This window comes from Pagrus major, chromosome 1 (genome assembly GCF_040436345.1).
Source record: "Pagrus major chromosome 1, Pma_NU_1.0".
NCBI lineage: Eukaryota > Metazoa > Chordata > Actinopteri > Spariformes > Sparidae > Pagrus > Pagrus major.
In genome coordinates, this window is record NC_133215.1 from 8767031 (window position 1) to 8786193 (window position 19163).

Here is a 19163-nt window from a genome sequence, read left to right on the forward strand (position 1 = left end):
AGAAAAAAACAAGGTAGAGGACCAGTGAATGCACATGTCCTGCACCTGCACACAGGTAGATTAATTGTCTTGATGTAGGCCAGGCCTATTCAGCTACTGTTCTTAATCCTTAATTTCCCAGCTTCCTTAATTTCCCAGCTTAGGATCAATAAAGTATATCTATTCTATTCTATACATTTTTCAGAAAGGGCCAGATTTGAAATAAAGTAGCAAAGGGCCGGACATTTACATTCCCTCAATTTTTTTTCTCTCTACTTTATTTATTAGATTTCACGATTGAAAAATAAATATTATACAAAAGTAAAGAAAAAAATGTGTTACTCCATCATTTGGACATAAATAAGTTGAGACCTCGAGATAAAACTTAACTCCTTATCACGTGAATAGGCAGGAAATACTATGTTTGACCCATGACCGTATTGGGCTTCCATATTTGTGTGCTTATTGACAGACATAACTAATGAATGGGCTAATTAGCCTATTAACAAAATGAGCAAAGGGCCGGAATGAGGTTGTCAGAAGGCCGCATGTGGCCCACAGGCCTTCAGTTGAATAGGTCTGATGTAGGCCTTATTTGTTTTGATTTCTTTGTTTTTATGTGAAATTTGCTGCAGCTTGTTTTGAAGGATAAGTTCACCCAAAAAAAATGTAGTCATTATCTAGTCAACCCCATGCGTATGGAAAGTCGGCTGAAGTCTTTCAGTCCATAAAACAATTCTGGAGCTTCACAGCAAAATAGCTGCCGGAGATGGGGAAAATAAACACAAAAAACAGAAAATTGCTTCATATAGCTTGTCCAGAGTAATCCAAGTCTCTGACAGCCCAGCCCAAATTCATTTGAAAAGACATTATTTGCATCTTGTACACCCACTTCAGACAGGTTGCGAGCTAATGCTTTTAGCTTCGCAGCTACAGTGAAGATTCCGGCTTTGAAAACAGTGTAAATAACATCTTTTCCAATCAGTTAATGATCTTGGGGCTTTGGGAGACTTGGATTATACCGGCCGAGCAGTATGGAGCCATTTTATGTTGTTCTTTCATGTTTTTATTCAAGTGCCCATCTACAGAAGTTGTTTAAGAGAATGCTGCTTTGCTGTGAAGCTCCTGAAATGTTTTGTGGATGACGAAACCTCACCTGACTTTCCTTCAGCATGAAGGTGAGTAGATAATGGCTGAATTTTTGTTTTTATGCTGCTTTCTTTGCCAGGACTCCCTTGTAAATGAGATTTTAAACCTCAATGAAAGTATTCCTGGTAAAATAAAGGTGATAAAAGTAAATAAATTAAACTTAAGTAAGACACACACACTAGTGAAACAACATCATGTCACATGTTCATTTTATTTTTTGTGTGAATTCATGTCCTCAGATGTCCAACAGGCTACGTCAGATATGAAATATTGAACCCTTCCAACAACAAAATAAATAAAAATCAACTTTGAGGTATTTGCACTTCGAGTACCTTATATTTTGGTCATGTAATATTCTAGGATACAACATTTCACAGGCAAATATTGTTATTTTTACTCCACTACATTTACTTGACAGCTACAGTAAACAAAAATCGCAGCTCCTATGCCTTGTTATCAATCAGTAGCCAGTGCGAACTTGGCTCCACTTCGACTAGCTGCTACTAAAATGCTACACACATAAGTACTTTATTAGTAAGTTATTATTGTCTGTGAATGAGCTCAAAATCAGCTGAAAGAAAACATCTCAATTGTCTGTGAAATTAAGCGAGACAGACGTACAACCCTACTGTGAATGCGGAACGAAAAGCTCGAACACTTCCACCGGCGGAACCAAATAGTGTGACAGCCAGCGGAAGTAAACACCAGAGGCGCGAGTGAAGTGCTTTGGTTTAGCTTCGCAGTTGTGGCGCAGCTAATTATTTTTAGTTGTAGATAACCAACAATGTCTTCTGTCGAGTGTTTGAGAGGTTTCATCAACCAGCGACTAACAGCTGCTGCTGAAGAAATATTCGGAGTTTTTCAGAAAACTGTCGTCGAGTACGAGGAGGAGATCGACCGTCAGCGCAAACTGCTGGATATCGTTTTGAAACCCGAAATAAAGTTAGACAGGATAGGTGAGTAAACTTCATTATTTTAGACAAGAAATATAAATATTTTTTCTATGTAATCCCAATAGTTTAAATATACAGGGGTCCGAATTAACACCATCACAGTAGTATCCTCTTCCTTTTACTCTGTGTCCCTCCAGAGCTCCCACAGCAGCATGTCTGTACGGAGGACGAGGTTCTCGCTGACCAGCTGCTCTGTGACCAGGAGAGGAACTCCAGTCTGGACCAAGAGGACCCAGAGCCTCCACAGATTAAAGAGGAACAGGAGGAACTATGCAGCAGTCAGGAGGGAGAGCAGCTTGTACTGAAGCAGGAGACTGATACCTTTATGTTGAATACTCCTTATGAAGAAAGTGACCACAGAGAACCAGAACCAAAAAGTGACCACCAGCTCCTCTCTCACAACTCTCATGTAGCTGAGAGCCAAGATCAGAAAGGAGGCAAACGTAGAAACTCAGGATCGACTAGAGCTGCAAAGTCAAAGAAACGACATAATGCTCACAACAGTGAAAAGCCCTTTAAATGTGACACATGTGGGAAAGATTTTAAGCTGAAGTCTGACTTGAATGCTCACCTTAAAGTCCACACAGGTGAGAAGCCATACTTGTGCAACACATGTGGGAAAAGATTCAGAATAAGAAAGTCATTAATTCTTCATATGAGCGTTCACACAGGTGAGAAGCCATTTCCTAGCAAAACCTGTGGAGAGGATTTCAAAACTTCTAGTAACTTGTTGATCCACATGAGAGTCCACACAGGTGAGAAGCCTTACCTTTGCAAAACCTGCGGGAAGAGGTTCTGTTGGTCATCACAGATGAAAAGTCACATACAAATTCATGAAGGTGAACATCTGTTTACCTCCAGTCTGGACCAAGAGGACCCAGAGCCTCCACAGATTACAGAGGAACAGGAGGAACTCTGCAGCAGTCAGGAGGGAGAGCAGCTTGTACTGAAGCAGGAGACTGATACCTTTATGTTGAATACTCCTTATGAAGAAAGTGACCACAGAGAACCAGAACCAAAAAGTGACCACCAGCTCCTCTCTCACAACTCTCATGTAGCTGAGAGCCAATATCAGAAAAGAGGCAAACATAGAGACTCAGGATCGACTAGAGCTGCAGAGCCAGAACCAAAGAAAAGACATAATGCTCACAAAGTTGTAAGGCCATTGAAATGTGACACATGCGGGAAAGACTTTAAGTATAAGTCCCAGTTTTATTTGCACCTGAGAGTCCACACAGGTGAGAAGCCATATTTGTGCAACACCTGTGGGACAAGATTCAGTCAGAGATCATCATTAAACTCTCATATAAGACTTCACACAGGTGAGAAGCCATATTCGTGCAACACCTGTGGTAAAACATTCAGTCGGAAAACAGAATTAAACTCTCATATAAGACTTCACACAGGTGAGAAGCCATTTTCTTGCCTAATCTGTGGAAGAGATTTCAGATGTTCTAGCAACATGTTGGTCCACATGAGAATCCACATGCGTGAGAAGCCTTAAATGTGGGAAAACATTTATTTAAATATCAGCATTAGATGCTCATACAAGAATCCACACGGGTGAGAAGCCGTATATGTGCAACATCTGTGGGAAAAGATTCAATCAGAGATCAGCATTGAACTATCATATGGGAGTCCATCGAGAAGAGGGTACAATATGTTAGTGTAATGAAGTAATTGATATTCAACAATGCCATCAATTGTTGATGAACTTTTGAATCATTTTTAAATGCCATTTACATGAATGGAATGTGAACTCTCTGATGTTGCAGTCGAAAACCCCTCTTCAGTCGAGCCATACTGATATATAGGTTGGTCCATATTGTCCCATCACGGATATATTGGTATCTGTGTTTAAGTTTATTGGATATGTGCCGATATGAAAACTTTTTTTAACAGAACTTTATGCTGTTAAAAGATGTTTGAGGTACTTTACAGACGTGTCACAAGTCATTTGGTCCGACTCAAGCAGGTCCCAGGTAATTTTTCCTTGGTCAAGTCAAGACGAGTCCGTCGTTAAGGCAAGTCCCAAGTCAAGTCACTCCCCCCAACATACTGTGTCTTACCTGCAGTATAAAATTAGTGGAATTGCTCTTTCTGTCAGTATATTTTTTAATAATAGGTTTTAATGAGGAAGCAATACATCAGTGAGGGGGCAAATGTCAACCAACACAGCAGTTCCTATCTTCAGTTTGAAGACAAAAGATTTCTGCACAGTTACTGCTTAGATAGTAACTTACAGCCATGACGCATTGGTTTAAAAACACGGTCTGTAAAAATGCCAACAATTGCAAGCGGAACAAAAGAAAACACGTATTCCACTGAGGCAACATTAACGGTGTAACATCAAGCGGAAGTAAACAGAAGAACAGCGCCAGTCGCTGAATGTCCATGTGTTCACTGAAAGAGGCTGGTTCATCAGTAAAACAGTGTGATATCAGCACTAAACACTCATATAAGACTCCATACAGGTGAGAGGCCATATTTGTGCAACACCTGTGGGAAAGGTTTCCGTTTGGCATCAGCACTAAATGGTCATATAAGACTCCATACAGGTGAGAAGCCATATTTGTGTAACATCTGTGGGAAAAGATTTAGTCAGAGATCGGCATTGACCTATCATACAAGAGTCATTGAGAAACAGTCACAATATGTTAGTGTAATGAAGTAATACATTTTCAACAATGCCTTCAAGTTTTTTTGAACATATGCATCATTTGCATCATACACTGCTAACATGAGTGGATTATGAACTGTTGTTGACGACAAGAAACCCTCTCTAGTGGTGCTTTGTCATGTATGTTATGTGTCACATGTGGGAAAGATTTTAAGTTTAAGTCCCAACTGAATATGCATCTGAGAATCCACACAGGTGAGAAGCCTTTTTTTTTTTTTTGCAACACCTGTGGAAGAGCTTTCAGATGTTCCAGTACCTTGTTGGTCCACATGCGAGTCCACACAGGTGAGAAGCCCTACTTTTGCAAAACCTGTGGGAAGAGCTTCTGTCAGATACCAGAGCTGAGAAGGCACATAACAATTCATGAAGGTGAAAACCTGTTTACCTACAAAACCCAGGAGGGTTTTCAGACTTAATGGTAACTTGATATACCACACAAGAGTGACCCAAACTGATGAGAAGCTATAAAACTGCAACAACTGTGGGGAAAAGATGCTTTAGTGGTTCCTTTTGAACTTTTTTTTTTTCCATCACTATATCACAAGTGGATTGTATAATTCTCTGATGTTGAAGCTGAGAAGCCTACTGGTGGTGTTGGGTCATCCTGCCAACTGGAGTCTTTCCTTTTTCCTTTCTGCAGCATACTGTTTGTTTATTAGGGGTGCAAAAAAAAACAAATAGATGGTGTGCTCCATGGTGAACTGCTGTTTTTTTTATCTCATGCATTTATTGTAAAATATAAAGCTACAAGAGTCCCACTGTGCTTGAAGTAGTTTAATTTTAAGTTACATATACTTCACAATATTTCACAATAAATTATTACTGCTATAAGTATTTTTTAGGCTACTACATTGATTTGACAGCTACAGCTACTTTAATAAATAAGGTTTCACATCAGAGAACAACTCTGAGGGTGAACTTTTAGGTGTGCGAGTGTGTTTTTAAACAGCATTTCAGATAGTTGTACTAAAATGAGATTCTTAAATTCACTCTGTCAACTTGAAGTTGATAAACTAAAGTATTTGATGATGAAAACATTTGATTTTCTATCACACTTTGATTTGAAGTGTCATTACTGAGTGTTAAGGGCTGTTTTGATATAATAATAAAATGCCAACAATTGTAAGCGGAACAAAACAAAACATAAATTCCACTGACGGAACTTTAACAGTGTAACATCAAGCGGAAGTAAACAGAAGATCGGTGCCAGTCGCAAACCTGCACGTCTTCACGGAAACAGGCTGGTTTATCAGTAAACTTCGTTGTAAATGAATAAAAATGTCTTCTGTCGAGTGTTTGAGAGGTTTCATCAGCGAGCGACTAACTGCTGCTGCTGAAGAAATATTCGGAGTTTTTAAGAAAACTATCGTCGAGTACGAGGAGGAGATCGACCGTCAGCGAAAACTGCTGGATATCGTTTGGAAACCCAAAATAAAGTTACACAGGATAGGTGAGTAAACCTTGATCATTTTGACAAGAAATATAAATTCGTTTTAATATATAATCCTCAATAGTTTAAATATACATGGGTCCGAATTAACACCATCACAGTAGTATCCTCTTCCTTTTACTCTGTGTCCCTCCAGAGCTCCCACAGCAGCAGGTCTGTACGGAGGACGAGGTTCTCGCTGACCAGCTGCTCTGTGACCAGGACAGGAGCTCCAGTCTGGACCAAGAGGACCCAGAGCCTCCACAGATTAAAGAGGAGGAACAGGAGGAACTCTGCAGCAGTCAGGAGGGAGAGCAGCTTGTACTGAAGCAGGAGACTGATACCTTTATGTTGATTCCTCCTTATGAAGAAAGTGACCACAGTGAACCAAAAAGTGACCACCAGCTCCTCTCTCACAACTCTCATGTAGCTGAGAGCCAAGATCAGAAAGGAGGCAAACGTAGAGACTCAGGATCGACTAGAGCTGCAGAGCCAAAACCAAAGAAAAGACTTAATGCTCACAACAGTGAAAAGCCCTTTAAATGTGAAACGTGTGGGATAGTTTTTAAGTACAAGTCCCAATTTTATTTGCACCTGAGGGTCCACACAGGTGAAAAGCCATTTCCTTGCAACACGTGTGGGAAAAGTTTCAGAATGAGAAAATCATTAAACGCTCATATAAGAATCCACACAGGTGAGAGGCCATTTCCTTGCAACACCTGTGGAAGAGATTTCAGATCTTCTGGTAAATTGTGGGAACATATGAGGACCCACACAGGTGAGAAGCCATATTCTTGTGACACCTGTGGAAAACTTTTCGGTCGTTCCAATCACTTGGTGGTCCACATGAGAATCCACACAGGTGAAAAGCCGTACCCTTGTAAAACCTGCGGTAAGGGATACCGTCATTTACGACAACTGAAAAAGCACATAAAAATTCATGAAGGTGAAGAGCTGATTACCTGAGGAAACCAGAAAATCGAGTTCTTTGGTTAAAAGTATAAGTCATGGGGGTCACCCGACATATATTTAATATTCTCACTTAAAATATGACTCTTTTTCGGAATGATATTGCAATAATATGACTCTTAAACAGTTTTGGACAAGGCAACAAGAGACAGTGCCATCATCTAAGAGCAGAAATGGCAACAAACTGCGACAGCTAGCCACCGACAACACTACATCTTTAGCCCAACATGGCTGCGAGCAGGAAGGAGACGACAGTGAGATGGAACTGTCCTCACACACAGAAATTTTAGCCCTGGAGAAGAAAGTCGAGTCTCTGTCGGACCACATAGACGAGCTTGAAAACAGGACAACGAAAGAACATACGCATTTTGTGACTTTTTTGAGTGCTGGCTCCTGAATTTTCTCAACATGGATACCAAGGGAGGCCACATTAAGCTAGAGAGGGCTCACCGCTCCCTGGTGCCTAAGCCCGGCTCCGACCAGCAACCACACCCGGTCATCATTCGCTTCCACGCACGACAAGCAAATGGTGATGGCGGCATAACCCTGGAGGGAAGGAAAATCTCCTTTCATCACGACCTGCTGGCTGAAGTGCTGTCTTTTGTGACCAGCGTAGCAAGCCAGGACTAATGCCATCGCGGACCACAACAGCAAAATTTGGATAGTGAGTCAATATACTGGTGACTATTCTTTATCTTATGCATAGTTGAAACGATGGGAACTTTGTTATTTGACACTAATGCCAACATATAGTCCACATAACCACAGTTTTTAATTTTTTAATTTTTTCGAGTCGTATCACATTGCTTAACTTTTATTTAATTATTTTATTTGCCACAATTTACAACAATCTTCCACGCCACTTGCTTTAGTTTTTTGTGTACTAGTAACTGGAGTGACCTTATTTCAATCAATTTGAGTTTATTTTCTTAATGAGAAGCATGCTGGCTCTCAGGTGCCTTATAGGGCAGCAATCCCCCTGCAACAGGGGGAGGGACCCCCTCTATGTATTTCTTGTTTTGTACTGGTAAGATTCTGTGTTTGTGTTTGTATTTCATGCTCAGTACTGGCCAGTCACATCAAGTATATCATTATAGCAACACAGTTGATTATGTTAGTTGAACAAATGATACAATGGTGCAGAGTGAGGTACATAGAGTCATGTCTTCTATCTTCATGGGAGATTAATTCACTATATCTACAGGTATGCTGATGCAGTCCAGTAAGATAATACTTTGTTCATGGAATGTAAGGGGCTTACGGGGGAAGGTGAAGCAGAGAAAGTTTTATTCTTTACTGAAAAGGGAACGGGTAAATGTGGACTTAACAAGAATCACACCTAGATGACAATGAACGTCTCAACCCATCTCTGGGGTGGTATAATTTATTTTTGCTCTTTCAGTTCTAGCCCCAGAGGGGTAGTCGTACTGATACATAGAAATCTTCACATTTCAATTGAAGACGTGTGTCGAGGATAAATACGGAAGCTTTGTGATTATTAAGGGCGTCTCACATGGTGAAGAAATTACCATTATGAATATGTATTGCCCACCAAATTATTCCCCAGATTTCCTAACTAAAGCCTTCTTGGAATTTGGAGAGCTATCCTCAACAGTAGCTGTAGTTGGAGGAGATTTGAATTGTCTGCTCAATCCCTTAGTTGACAGACATCCACCTCGAAATTCACCTCTGTCAAAGCAGGCTAATGCTCTCTTGGCCGTCTGTGAAGAAATGAATCTTGTTGATACACGGCGAACCCTCCACCCATCTGATGAAAAGTTCACATTCTATTCACCCCCTCACAAATGCCACACTCGAATTGATTATTTTTTATACCTGAATCATTGGTGCAATGTGTGGCATCTTGTGTGTTTGGCAATATTGTTGTTAGTGATCATGCAGTTGTGCTTCTGAACCTTTCTATTGGCAGACATTCTGTGAAAAGTAGAAGATGGAGATTTGATTCATCTCCTCTAAAGGATGAGAAATTTGCTTCTTATCTGAAAAGTGAATTCAAAATATTCTTTGCTATAAACTCTCAATCTACCAATGACCCCTTGTTGTGTCTCGACTTCTTATGCTTTGTTTGTTCAAAAAGGTTTTTCAGAGTTTCAAAAAGTCACCAATAAAAAGGAAATAATCTCCAGGAGTCCTCCAAAGCTGAGTGCAGTAATGTTTAATTGTCGACAATTAAAACATGAGATCTCACAGACAAAAGTCCATGAAAAAAGACCCAAATTCTCAATACAAAATATACTCCTTATATTCACTAAGATGGGGGTTGGGCACCGTGGTTTATCCAATCCTTGCTCTTTCCTTGGTCTATGTATCAAATTTTGCTGACTCTGGTATTTCCCTGCACGAGGCTAAACGTGCCCACCCATGCCAACATTGGTCAAGACAACCTCCTCACCGGGGATACGCTTTGAAGTCCCTTTGCAGCTGCTATCCTGGACTTCCCCTGCACGTCTTATATACTGTGTTGCCACTTCGCGGCCTTGAACTATCTGTGAACACTCCTCCACTGTGCTGCGGCTGTGAGACGTTTTTTTAACTCTAAGTCTCCTCCTTGATATGTTCCACTGCCCTGCTGACTGCATTTCTTTTAAAATAATAACAGTGCTTTAAAAGTGATAACAGTGTTGTATACAGCATTTGATAACAGGATCTTTTTCTTGTATATTTGGTATCATTTTCACTTATGGATTATTCAACTGATGAGTGCACATTCAATCAACTGATGCAGAATAATACATATTTCAACCATCCATTATAACTTCTTCACACTTGATTCTTCTTTTTAACAACACAGCAGTTATTACCAGTTGTCATTTACCACCAACTACTTACTTATGGTTATATTATGTATCCTCTGTTTTTTCAGCTCAAAACATTATTAAAGAGGTTAATTTCTGTCATATATAGCCTATAATGTTACAATGATCTGTTGTTCATATTACACGTGCAGCAAAGTCGGTTGTATAGGAAGATATTTATATACAGACATGCACTTGTGGACTGTATTAACTAGTTTTTGTTTGTTTATTCAAAGAAAATCCATGACATGACCCGGAAGTAGTAAATTGAATTCTGGGTGAGTTGGCATGGAAAGACCTGAATGATACTGAGATACTAACTGTTACAGCTCTGATGAAAAGGGTTAAAACACGGTCTGTCAAAATGCCAACAGCTGTGAGCGGAACAAAACAAAACGTAAATTCCACCGACGGAACATTAACAGTGTAACACCACGCGGAAGTAAACAAGAAACGACAGTTGTCAAACCCGGAAATGTTCACTGAAACAGGCTGGTTTATCAGTAAAACGTCATTGTAATTGAATAAAAATGTCTTCTGTCGAGTGTTTGAGAGGTTTCATCAACGAGCGACTAACTGCTGCTGCTGAAGAAATATTCGGAGTTTTTAAGAAAACTGTCGTCGAGTACGAGGAGGAGATCGACCGTCAGCGAAAACTGCTGGATATCGTTTGGAAACCCGAAATAAAGTTACACAGGATAGGTGAGTAAAAGTTGGTTATTTTGACATGAGACAGAAATTCGTTTTTTTTATATAATCCAAATAGTTTAAATATACAGGGGTCCTAATGTGCTCGCCTGTCTGTATTTCTTATTCACCATCACAGTAGCATCATCTTCCTTTTACTGTGTCCCTCCAGAGCTCCCACAGCAGCATGTCTGTACGGAGGACGAGGTTCTCGCTGACCAGCTGCTCTGTGACCAGGACAGGAACTCCAGTCTGGACCAAGAGGACCCAGAGCCTCCTCAGATTAAAGAGGAACAGGAGGAACTCTGCAGCAGTCAGGAGGGAGAGCAGCTTGTACTGAAGCAGGAGACTGACACCTTTATGTTGATTCCTCTTTATGAACAAAGTGACCACAGTGAACCAAAAAGTGACCACCAGCTCCTCTCTCACAACTCTCATGTAGCTGAGAGCCAAGATCAGAAAGGAGGCAAACAAAGAGACTCAGGATCAACTAGAGCTGCAGAGCCAGAACCAAAGAAAAGACATAATGCTCACAAAGGTGAAAAGCCCTTCAAATGTGACACATGTGGTAGAGATTTTAAGCTAAAGTCCGACTTGAATGCTCACCTGACAATCCACACAGGTGAAAAGCCATTTTCTTGCAACACCTGTGGGAAAAGATTCAGAATAAGAAAGTCAATAATTCTTCATAATAGAGTTCACACAGGTGAGAAGCCATTTCCTTGCAAAACCTGTGGAAAGGATTTCAGATCTTCTAGTAACTTGTTGAGCCACATGAGAGTCCACACAGGTGAGAAGCCTACGCCTTACCTTTGCAAAACCTGCGGGATGAGGTTCTGTTGGTCATCACAGCTGAAAAGTCACATAAAAATTCATGAAGGTAAAAATCTGTTTAACTCCAGTCTCGCCCAGCAGGACCCAGAGCCTCCACAGATTACAGAGGAACAGGAGGAACTCTGCAGCAGTCAGGAGGGAGAGCAGCTTGTACTGAAGCAGGAGACTGATACCTTTATGTTGAATACTCCTTTTGAAGAAAGTGACCACAGAGAACCAGAACCAAAAAGTGACCACCAGCTCCTCTCTCACAACTCTCATGTAGCTGAGAGCCAAGATCAGAAAGGAGGCAAACATAGAGACTCAGGATCAACTAGAGCTGCAGAGCCAGAACTACCCAAAAGACATAATGTTCACAAAGGTGAAAAGCCCTTCAAATGTGATACATGTGGGAAAGATTTCAAGTATAAGTACGACTTTAATTTGCACCTGAGAGTTCACACAGGTGAGAAGCCATATTTGTGCAACACGTGTGGGAAAAGATTCAGTCAGAGATCATCATTGACCTGTCATACACAAGTCCACACAGGTGAGAAGCCATTTTCTTGCAACACCTGTGGGAAAAGCTTCCGTCAGAATTCATCATTAAACTGTCATAAAAGACTCCACACAGGTGAGAAGCCGTTTTCTTGCAAAACCTGTGGAAGAGATTTCAGAACTACTAGTAACTTGTTAGCCCACATGAGAATCCACACAGGTGAGAAGCCTTACCTTTGCAACACCTGCGGCAAAGCTTTCAAACATAGGTATATCTTGTTGGACCACAGGAGAGTTCACACAGGTGAGAAGCCTTACGTTTGCAAAACCTGCGGCATGAAATTCTCTTGGATGTCACAGATGAAAAGGCACAAAAGAATTCATGAAGGTGAAAATATCACTGTTACAGATTGTTTGTCCAGTAACCCATGTCCCTCCACCACCTGCTCATACAGTAAAAGAGAAGAAAAGACATTTTCTGGTATCCCTGACCACTCTATCCAATCAGGACAGAGAACGCCATAAAGAGGCGGTCCTGTCTGCTTCTGAACACTCAGAGAGCAGGAACCTCCTGTCTGCTGTTATGTCTGGTGATCACTGCTACACATTCATGTGGTGATGTTAAGAGGAGAGAGGGGATTGCCAACTGCAGAATGGACATGAAGTTAGCTGAAACTCCAGCAACACTTACAGCAGCTTTAATGATTAATATATATCCTGTTTATAAGCAGTATAACTTCAACAGCTGTCACACAAAGATGCTTTAGTCTGTCTCAACTGCTAAGGTATATAAGATAACTGACAGGTGAGGAGCTGCATTATTGCAGCAGTTTTGCTCAAATCACATCCTCAGAAAAACACCAGAGGATCAGTACACACAGGAGAAACCATCAATGAAATACTTTTTGCAACAGCTACGACTGTAATTGAATGTGTACAATTTCCCATTGAGACGAGGCCACAAAATGTTAGTGTAATGATGTAGAACATTTTCAACATTGTCATTGAAGTCTGTTGAACTGTTGAATTAATTTTTGTTCACTACTTCAGTTACATGAGTGGACTGTGAACTCTGCTGAAGCTGAGAAACCATCTCTAGTGGTGTTGGAGCCTTTTCTCTTTTGTCGGCAGCATGTCATCTGATTTTATACTTCTGTGTATGTTCTGTGCTACGTGTTGTTCTGCTGTTTTTTGATCGCATGTATTTATTCTCACAATGAAGCTGCAAGATTCAAACTGAAGCCTAAAGTTGTAAAGCTTCAATAAAAACAAAATAAAACTGTTTTTGTGCTTTAAGTAGTTTCATTTTAAGTTACATGCACTTCTACTTCACTACATTTCAGAGGCAACTATTGTATTCTTGAAGCGACTACATTTACTTGACAGCTAGTTACTTTTTAAAATATTTTTTTTACATACAAAAACAACTAATTTTAGACAGTGGTACTAAAATGAAATTCTTAAATACAGAAAAAATGTCAGGTCAAACTCTGTCAACTTGAAGTTGATAAACTGAAGTATGTGATGATGAAACTATTCACAGCTTGATTTGAAGTGTCATTACTGAGTGTTAAGGGCTGAATGCAATCAACAGACTGATTGTAGCTACTGAGTAATGTATCCTGTTTTTTCAACTCAAGACATTATTAAAGAGGTTAATTTCTGTCATATATAGCCTATAATGTTGCAATGATCTGTTGTTCATATTACACGTGCAGCAAAGTCGGTTGTATAGGAAGATATTTATATACAGACATGCACTTGTGGACTGTATTAAGTTTTTGTTTGTTTATTCAAAGAAAATCCATGACAAATTAATTCTGGGTGAGTTGGCATGGAAAGACCTAAATGATACTGAGCTACTAACTGTTACAGCTCTGATGAAAAGGGTTAAAACACGGTCTGTAAAAATGCCAACAACTGTGAGCGGAACAAAACAAAACATAAATTCCACCGACGGAACATTAACAGTGTAACACCACGCGGAAGTAAACAGAAGAACACGACAGTCGCTAAACCCGGAGGTGTTCACTGAAACAGGCTGGTTTATCAGTAAAACTTCGAGCTGACTAGGTTGTAATTCACTAAAAAATGTCTTCTGTCGAGTGTTTGAGAGGTTTCATCAACGAGCGACTCACTGCTGCTGCTGAAGAAATATTCGGAGTTTTTCAGAAAACTATCGTCGAGTACGAGGAGGAGATCGACCGTCAGCGAAAACTGCTGGATATCGTTTGGAAACCCAACATGAAATTACACAAGATAGGTGAGTAAAAGTTGATATTTTACACAAGAAACGGACATTGTTTTTTCTATATAATCCCAATAGTTAAAATATACATGGGTCCTAATGTGCTCGCCTGTCTGTATTTCTTATTCACCATCACAGTAGTATCATCTTCCTTTTACTCTGTGTCCCTCCAGAGCTCCCACAGCAGCAGGTCTGTACGGAGGACGAGGTTCTCGCTGACCAGCTGCTCTGTGACCAGGACAGGAACTCCAGTCTGGACCAAGAGGACCCAGAGCCTCCACAGATTAAAGAGGAGGAAGAGGAGGAACTCTGCAGCAGTCAGGAGGGAGAGCAGCGTGTACTGAAGCAGGAGACTGATACCTTTATGTTGATTCCTCCTCATGAAGAAAGTGACCACAGTGAACCAGAACCAGAAAGTGACCACCAGCTCCTCTCTCACAACTCTCATGTAGCTGAGAGCCAAGATCAGAAAGGAGGCAAACAAAGAGACTCAGGATCAACTAGAGCTGCAGAGCCAAAACCAAAGAAAAGGCATCATGCTCACAAAGGTGAAAAGCCCTTCAAATGTGACACGTGTGGTAGAGATTTTAAGCATAAGTCCGACTTTAATGCTCACCTGACAATCCACACAGGTGAAAAGCCATTTTCTTGCAACACCTGTGGGAAAACATTCAGAATTAGAAAATCATTAATTCTTCATATAAGAGTTCACACAGGTGAGAAGCCATTTCCTTGCAAAACCTGTGGAAAGGATTTCAGATCTTCTAGCAACTTATTGCGCCACATGAAAATCCACACAGGTGAGAAGCCTTACCGTTGCAACACCTGCGGCAAAGCGTTCAAACGTAGCCATATCTTGTTGGCCCACATGAGTATTCACACAGGTGACAAGCCTTATGTTTGCAAAACCTGCGGCATGAAATTCTCTTGGATGTCACAGATGAAAAGGCACGTAAGAGTTCATGAAGGTGAAAATCTGTTCACCTGCAAAACCCAGGAGGTTTTTCAGACTTAAAGCTGCTGTAAGTGATATTTTGTCATCAAGATAAGTGTTAAATTGCTCTATACTCCAACATCAATCACTGTTACAGATTGTTTGTCCACTAACCCATGTCCCTCCTCCACCTGCTCATACAGTAAAAGAGAATAGACATTTTCTGGTATACCTGACCACTCTATCCAATCAGGACAGAGAACTCCATAAAGAGGCGGTCCTGTCTGCTTCTGAACACTCAGAGAGCAGGAACCTCCTGTTTGCTGTTATGTCTGGTGATCACTGCTACACATTCGTGTGGTGACGTTAAGAGGAGAGAGGGTATTGCCAACTGCAGAATGGACATGAAGTTAGCTGAAACTACAGCAACACTTACAGCAGCTTTAATGATTAATATATATGCTGGTGAGAAGCAGTATAACTTCAACAACTGTCACACAAAGATGCTCAAATCACATCCTCAGAAAAACACCAGAGGATCAGTACACACAGGAGAAACCATCAATGAAATACTTTTTGCAACAGCTACGACTCTGTAATTGAATGTGTACAATTTCCCATTGAGACAAGGCCACAAAATGTTAGTGTAATGATGTAGAACATTTTTAACATTGTCATTGAAGTCTGTTGAACTTTTGAATTATTTTTATTTAAGTTTACATGAGTGGACTGTGAACTCTGCTGAAGCTGAGAAACCATCTCTAGTGGTGTTGGAGCCTTTTCTCTTTTGTCGGCAGCATGTCATCTGATTTCATACTTTTATGTATGTTGTGTGCTACGTGTTGTTCTGCTGTTTTTTGATCTCATGTATTTATTCTCACAATAAAGTTGTACAGCTTCAATTAAATAAACAAAACGTATTTTGTGCTTTAAGTACTTAAATTTCAAGTTACATGCACTTCTACTTCACTACATTTCACAGGCAACTATTGTATTCTTGAAGCGGCTACATTTACTTGACAGCTACAGTTCTTTGTTAAATGATTAAATGACAGCAGCCTGTTGAGGGGTAGCGCTAAAACGTCTGATTTTCTCTGGATTAAACGGTCATAATATGCAGATACACACAACTGTACGTCCGCAATTATAACAAAGGTATATGTCTTATAAAGTTTAACGTTTGTTGTTACGTAATTATCACAACTGTGGCCAAAAGAAGTGTAGTTTGTAGCGAAAACAGGCATAACAATTACGTGATAGACATGTCTCTATGTGCTTGGTATGTCTGCTGCCTTTGTTTAGCCCTGTCTTTGGAAATTAGACTATAATGAATGTGATTTATGGGTGGGTTTTCAATAAGAAATGATCACTTTTGCAATTATCCTCGTGACTGCATTATTTTTTATCTGATCTGGGCCCTACATAGCATTTGCTTCCCATGTTTGGATGTGTCTTGTATATCTAATATTCTTGTTTACTCCTACTATTTGGAGACAAGACTATAAAAGACATGATTGATGGGAGGGTTACATAAGCCTATAAAATAACGAACAGATTTCACCTGCCAAAAACTGATTGAAGGCCAAATACAGTTACTGAAAGGTAATTTCTGCCTAAATATGACTTGATCTCATTCTTGAGCTTCATAATCTAAAAATTTGAGCTCACAGGACAACTTGAAATTCTTTTAAAGGACCATTACAACACAAAATAGTCTGTTTTCACCTGCCAAAAATTGAGGGTTAAAACACGGTCTGTCAAAATGCCAACAACTGTGAGCGGAACAAAACAAAACATAAATTCCACCGACGGAACATTAACAGTGTAACACCACGCGGAAGTAAACAGAAGACCGGCGCCAGTCGGCAAACCTGCATATGTTCACTGAAACAGGCTGGTTTATCAGTAAAACTTCGAGCTGACTAGGTTGTAATTGAATAAAAATGTCTTCTGTCGAGTGTTTGAGAGGTTTCATCAACCAGCGACTAACTGCTGCTGCTGAAGAAATATTCGGAGTTTTTAAGAAAACTATCGTCGAGTACGAGGAGGAGATCGACCGTCAGCGAAAACTGCTGGATATCGTTTGGAAACCGGAAATGAAGTTACACAGGATAGGTGAGTAAACTTCATTATTTTGGCAATAATTGGAAATTCGTTTTTTATATAATCCAAATAGTTTAAATATACATGGGTCCTAATGTGCTCGCCTGTCTGTATTTCTGATTCACCATCACAGTAGCATCATCTTCCTTTTACTCTGTGTCCCTCCAGAGCTCCCACAGCAGCAGGTCTGTACGGAGGACGAGGTTCTCGCTGACCAGCTGCTCTGTGACCAGGAGAGGAACTCCAGTCTGGACCAAGAGGACCCAGAGCCTCCACAGATTAAAGAGGAACAGGAGGAACTCTGCAGCAGTCAGGAGGGAGAGCAGCTTGTACTGAAGCAGGAGACGGATACCTTTATGTTGAATACTCCTTTTGAAGAAAGTGACCACAGAGAACCAGAACCAAAAAGTGACCACCAGCTCCTCTCTCACAACTCTCATGTAGCTGAGAGCCAAGATCAGAAAGGAGGCAAACATAGAGACTCGGGATCGACTAGAGCTGCAGAGCCAGAACCAAAGAAAAGACATAAAAGACACAAAGTTGAAAAGCCCTACAGATGTGACACGTGTGGGAAAAACTTTAAGTTTAAGTCCAAATTGTATGCACACCTCAGAATCCACACAGGTGAGAAGCCATATTTGTGCAACACCTGTGGGAGAAGATTCCGTCAGAGATCAGCATTAAACGCTCATATAAGAATCCACACAGGTGAGAAGCCATTTTCTTGCGACACCTGCGGAAAGGATTTCACACGTGCTAGTAACTTGTCGGTTCACATGAGAGTCCACACGGGTGAGAAGCCGTACCTTTGCAAAACCTGCGGGAAGAGATTCTGTTGGATATCGCAGATAAAAAAGCATGGAAGAATTCATGAAGGGGAAAACCTGTTAACCTGCAAAAACATGAAACGGAAGAAAAATGCGAGTAATGTGTCAGTTTCACAGTGACGGTCACTGTTAATGGCTGTTGGTTTTGCCAAATGTCTGTTCATGAAGAATCTCAGAATCACCTTTACTTGAAAGTTTAGATGAAACCTTCTGAGAAGGTTCGAGGAGAAATCTCTCGTTTCTCTTCGCCCCCTGACCACTCGTTTCTGCACGATGTAACTTCAGTGAGACGGTAGGATCACAGCGTTACATGCATGTTTACTTCAAGATACAAGTTTTCAACACATAACATTGTTATGACGTAATGAGGTTTGTTTGTAGTCAGCACCTACATTAGGTCAGACATGTACAGATCTGGGATTTGTATTCGCGGCAGTGGTGTTGCGCTCAGTAACTTAAAGCTGCTGGACTGTGGATTTCTTTGTGAAGGACTCGGGTCTGTTTTTATCAGATGTTCTCGAGTGCCTCTCCGCTCCACAAACAGAGAGCAACTGCAGCTGACGCTAACACTAGTTTAGAAATGGAGTCCGCTGAAGTGGTTGGTAGTGGAGTACAAGTATAACACATTAATTATGGAAAAACTCAAATAAAGTACAACTACCTCAAAATTGCTCCCTGTACAGTACTTAAGTAAATATACTTCAAGCAAGAACGACATCGGTCACAACGTTCTTATTATAAAAACAGCATTTAATTGAATTAATCAATTGAAATTAAGTTACACACATCATGTGGGGAAACCGGCACTCGTCCATTCTCTCTGTTGACCTCCCTACATTTTATCATTCGTCTATTTCAAGCACAAACATTATTGGCGTTAGACGGACTGCCTGTGTATCCTCCACTGTACTGACTGTGTGTTTCGTATTGCAGCAGACTGATCTATAATTTATTCACAGTTTGACTCAATAGTGCATCAGTTGAACATCATCCCTCAATCACACCTCAGAATCAGCCATAATTTATAAAGCATACATGATAGATTTGATGTAATGACACATAAACACTTATGTGTTAC

The 19163-nt window shown here is 40.5% G+C and overlaps 1 protein-coding gene across 1 annotated transcript; it reads left to right on the forward strand.

Moving 5' to 3' along the window:
- Positions 1-1859: 1859 nt before the first annotated feature.
- Positions 1860-18821, forward strand: LOC141005353 (uncharacterized). Its single transcript, XM_073477190.1, has 9 exons — positions 1860-2084; positions 2219-3582; positions 6040-6211; positions 6348-7153; positions 7544-7688; positions 10504-10677; positions 10835-12491; positions 14061-14236; positions 17427-18821. Exons 1-9 carry the CDS (start codon positions 1913-1915, stop codon positions 18203-18205), a joined length of 5445 nt encoding a protein of 1814 aa, XP_073333291.1. The 5' UTR covers positions 1860-1912; the 3' UTR covers positions 18206-18821.
- The last annotated feature ends 342 nt before the right edge of the window (positions 18822-19163 follow it).

Coding starts and splice junctions, on each gene's coding strand:
- LOC141005353 (XM_073477190.1), top strand. CDS start 1,913: ATGTCTTCTGTCGAGTGTTTGAGAGGTTTCATCAACCAGCGACTAACA. Junction 2,085..2,218: donor AATAAAGTTAGACAGGATAG/GTGAGTAAACTT, acceptor GTGTCCCTCCAG/AGCTCCCACAGCAGCATGTC. Junction 7,154..7,543: donor AAGGTGAAGAGCTGATTACC/TGAGGAAACCAG, acceptor GACTTTTTTGAG/TGCTGGCTCCTGAATTTTCT.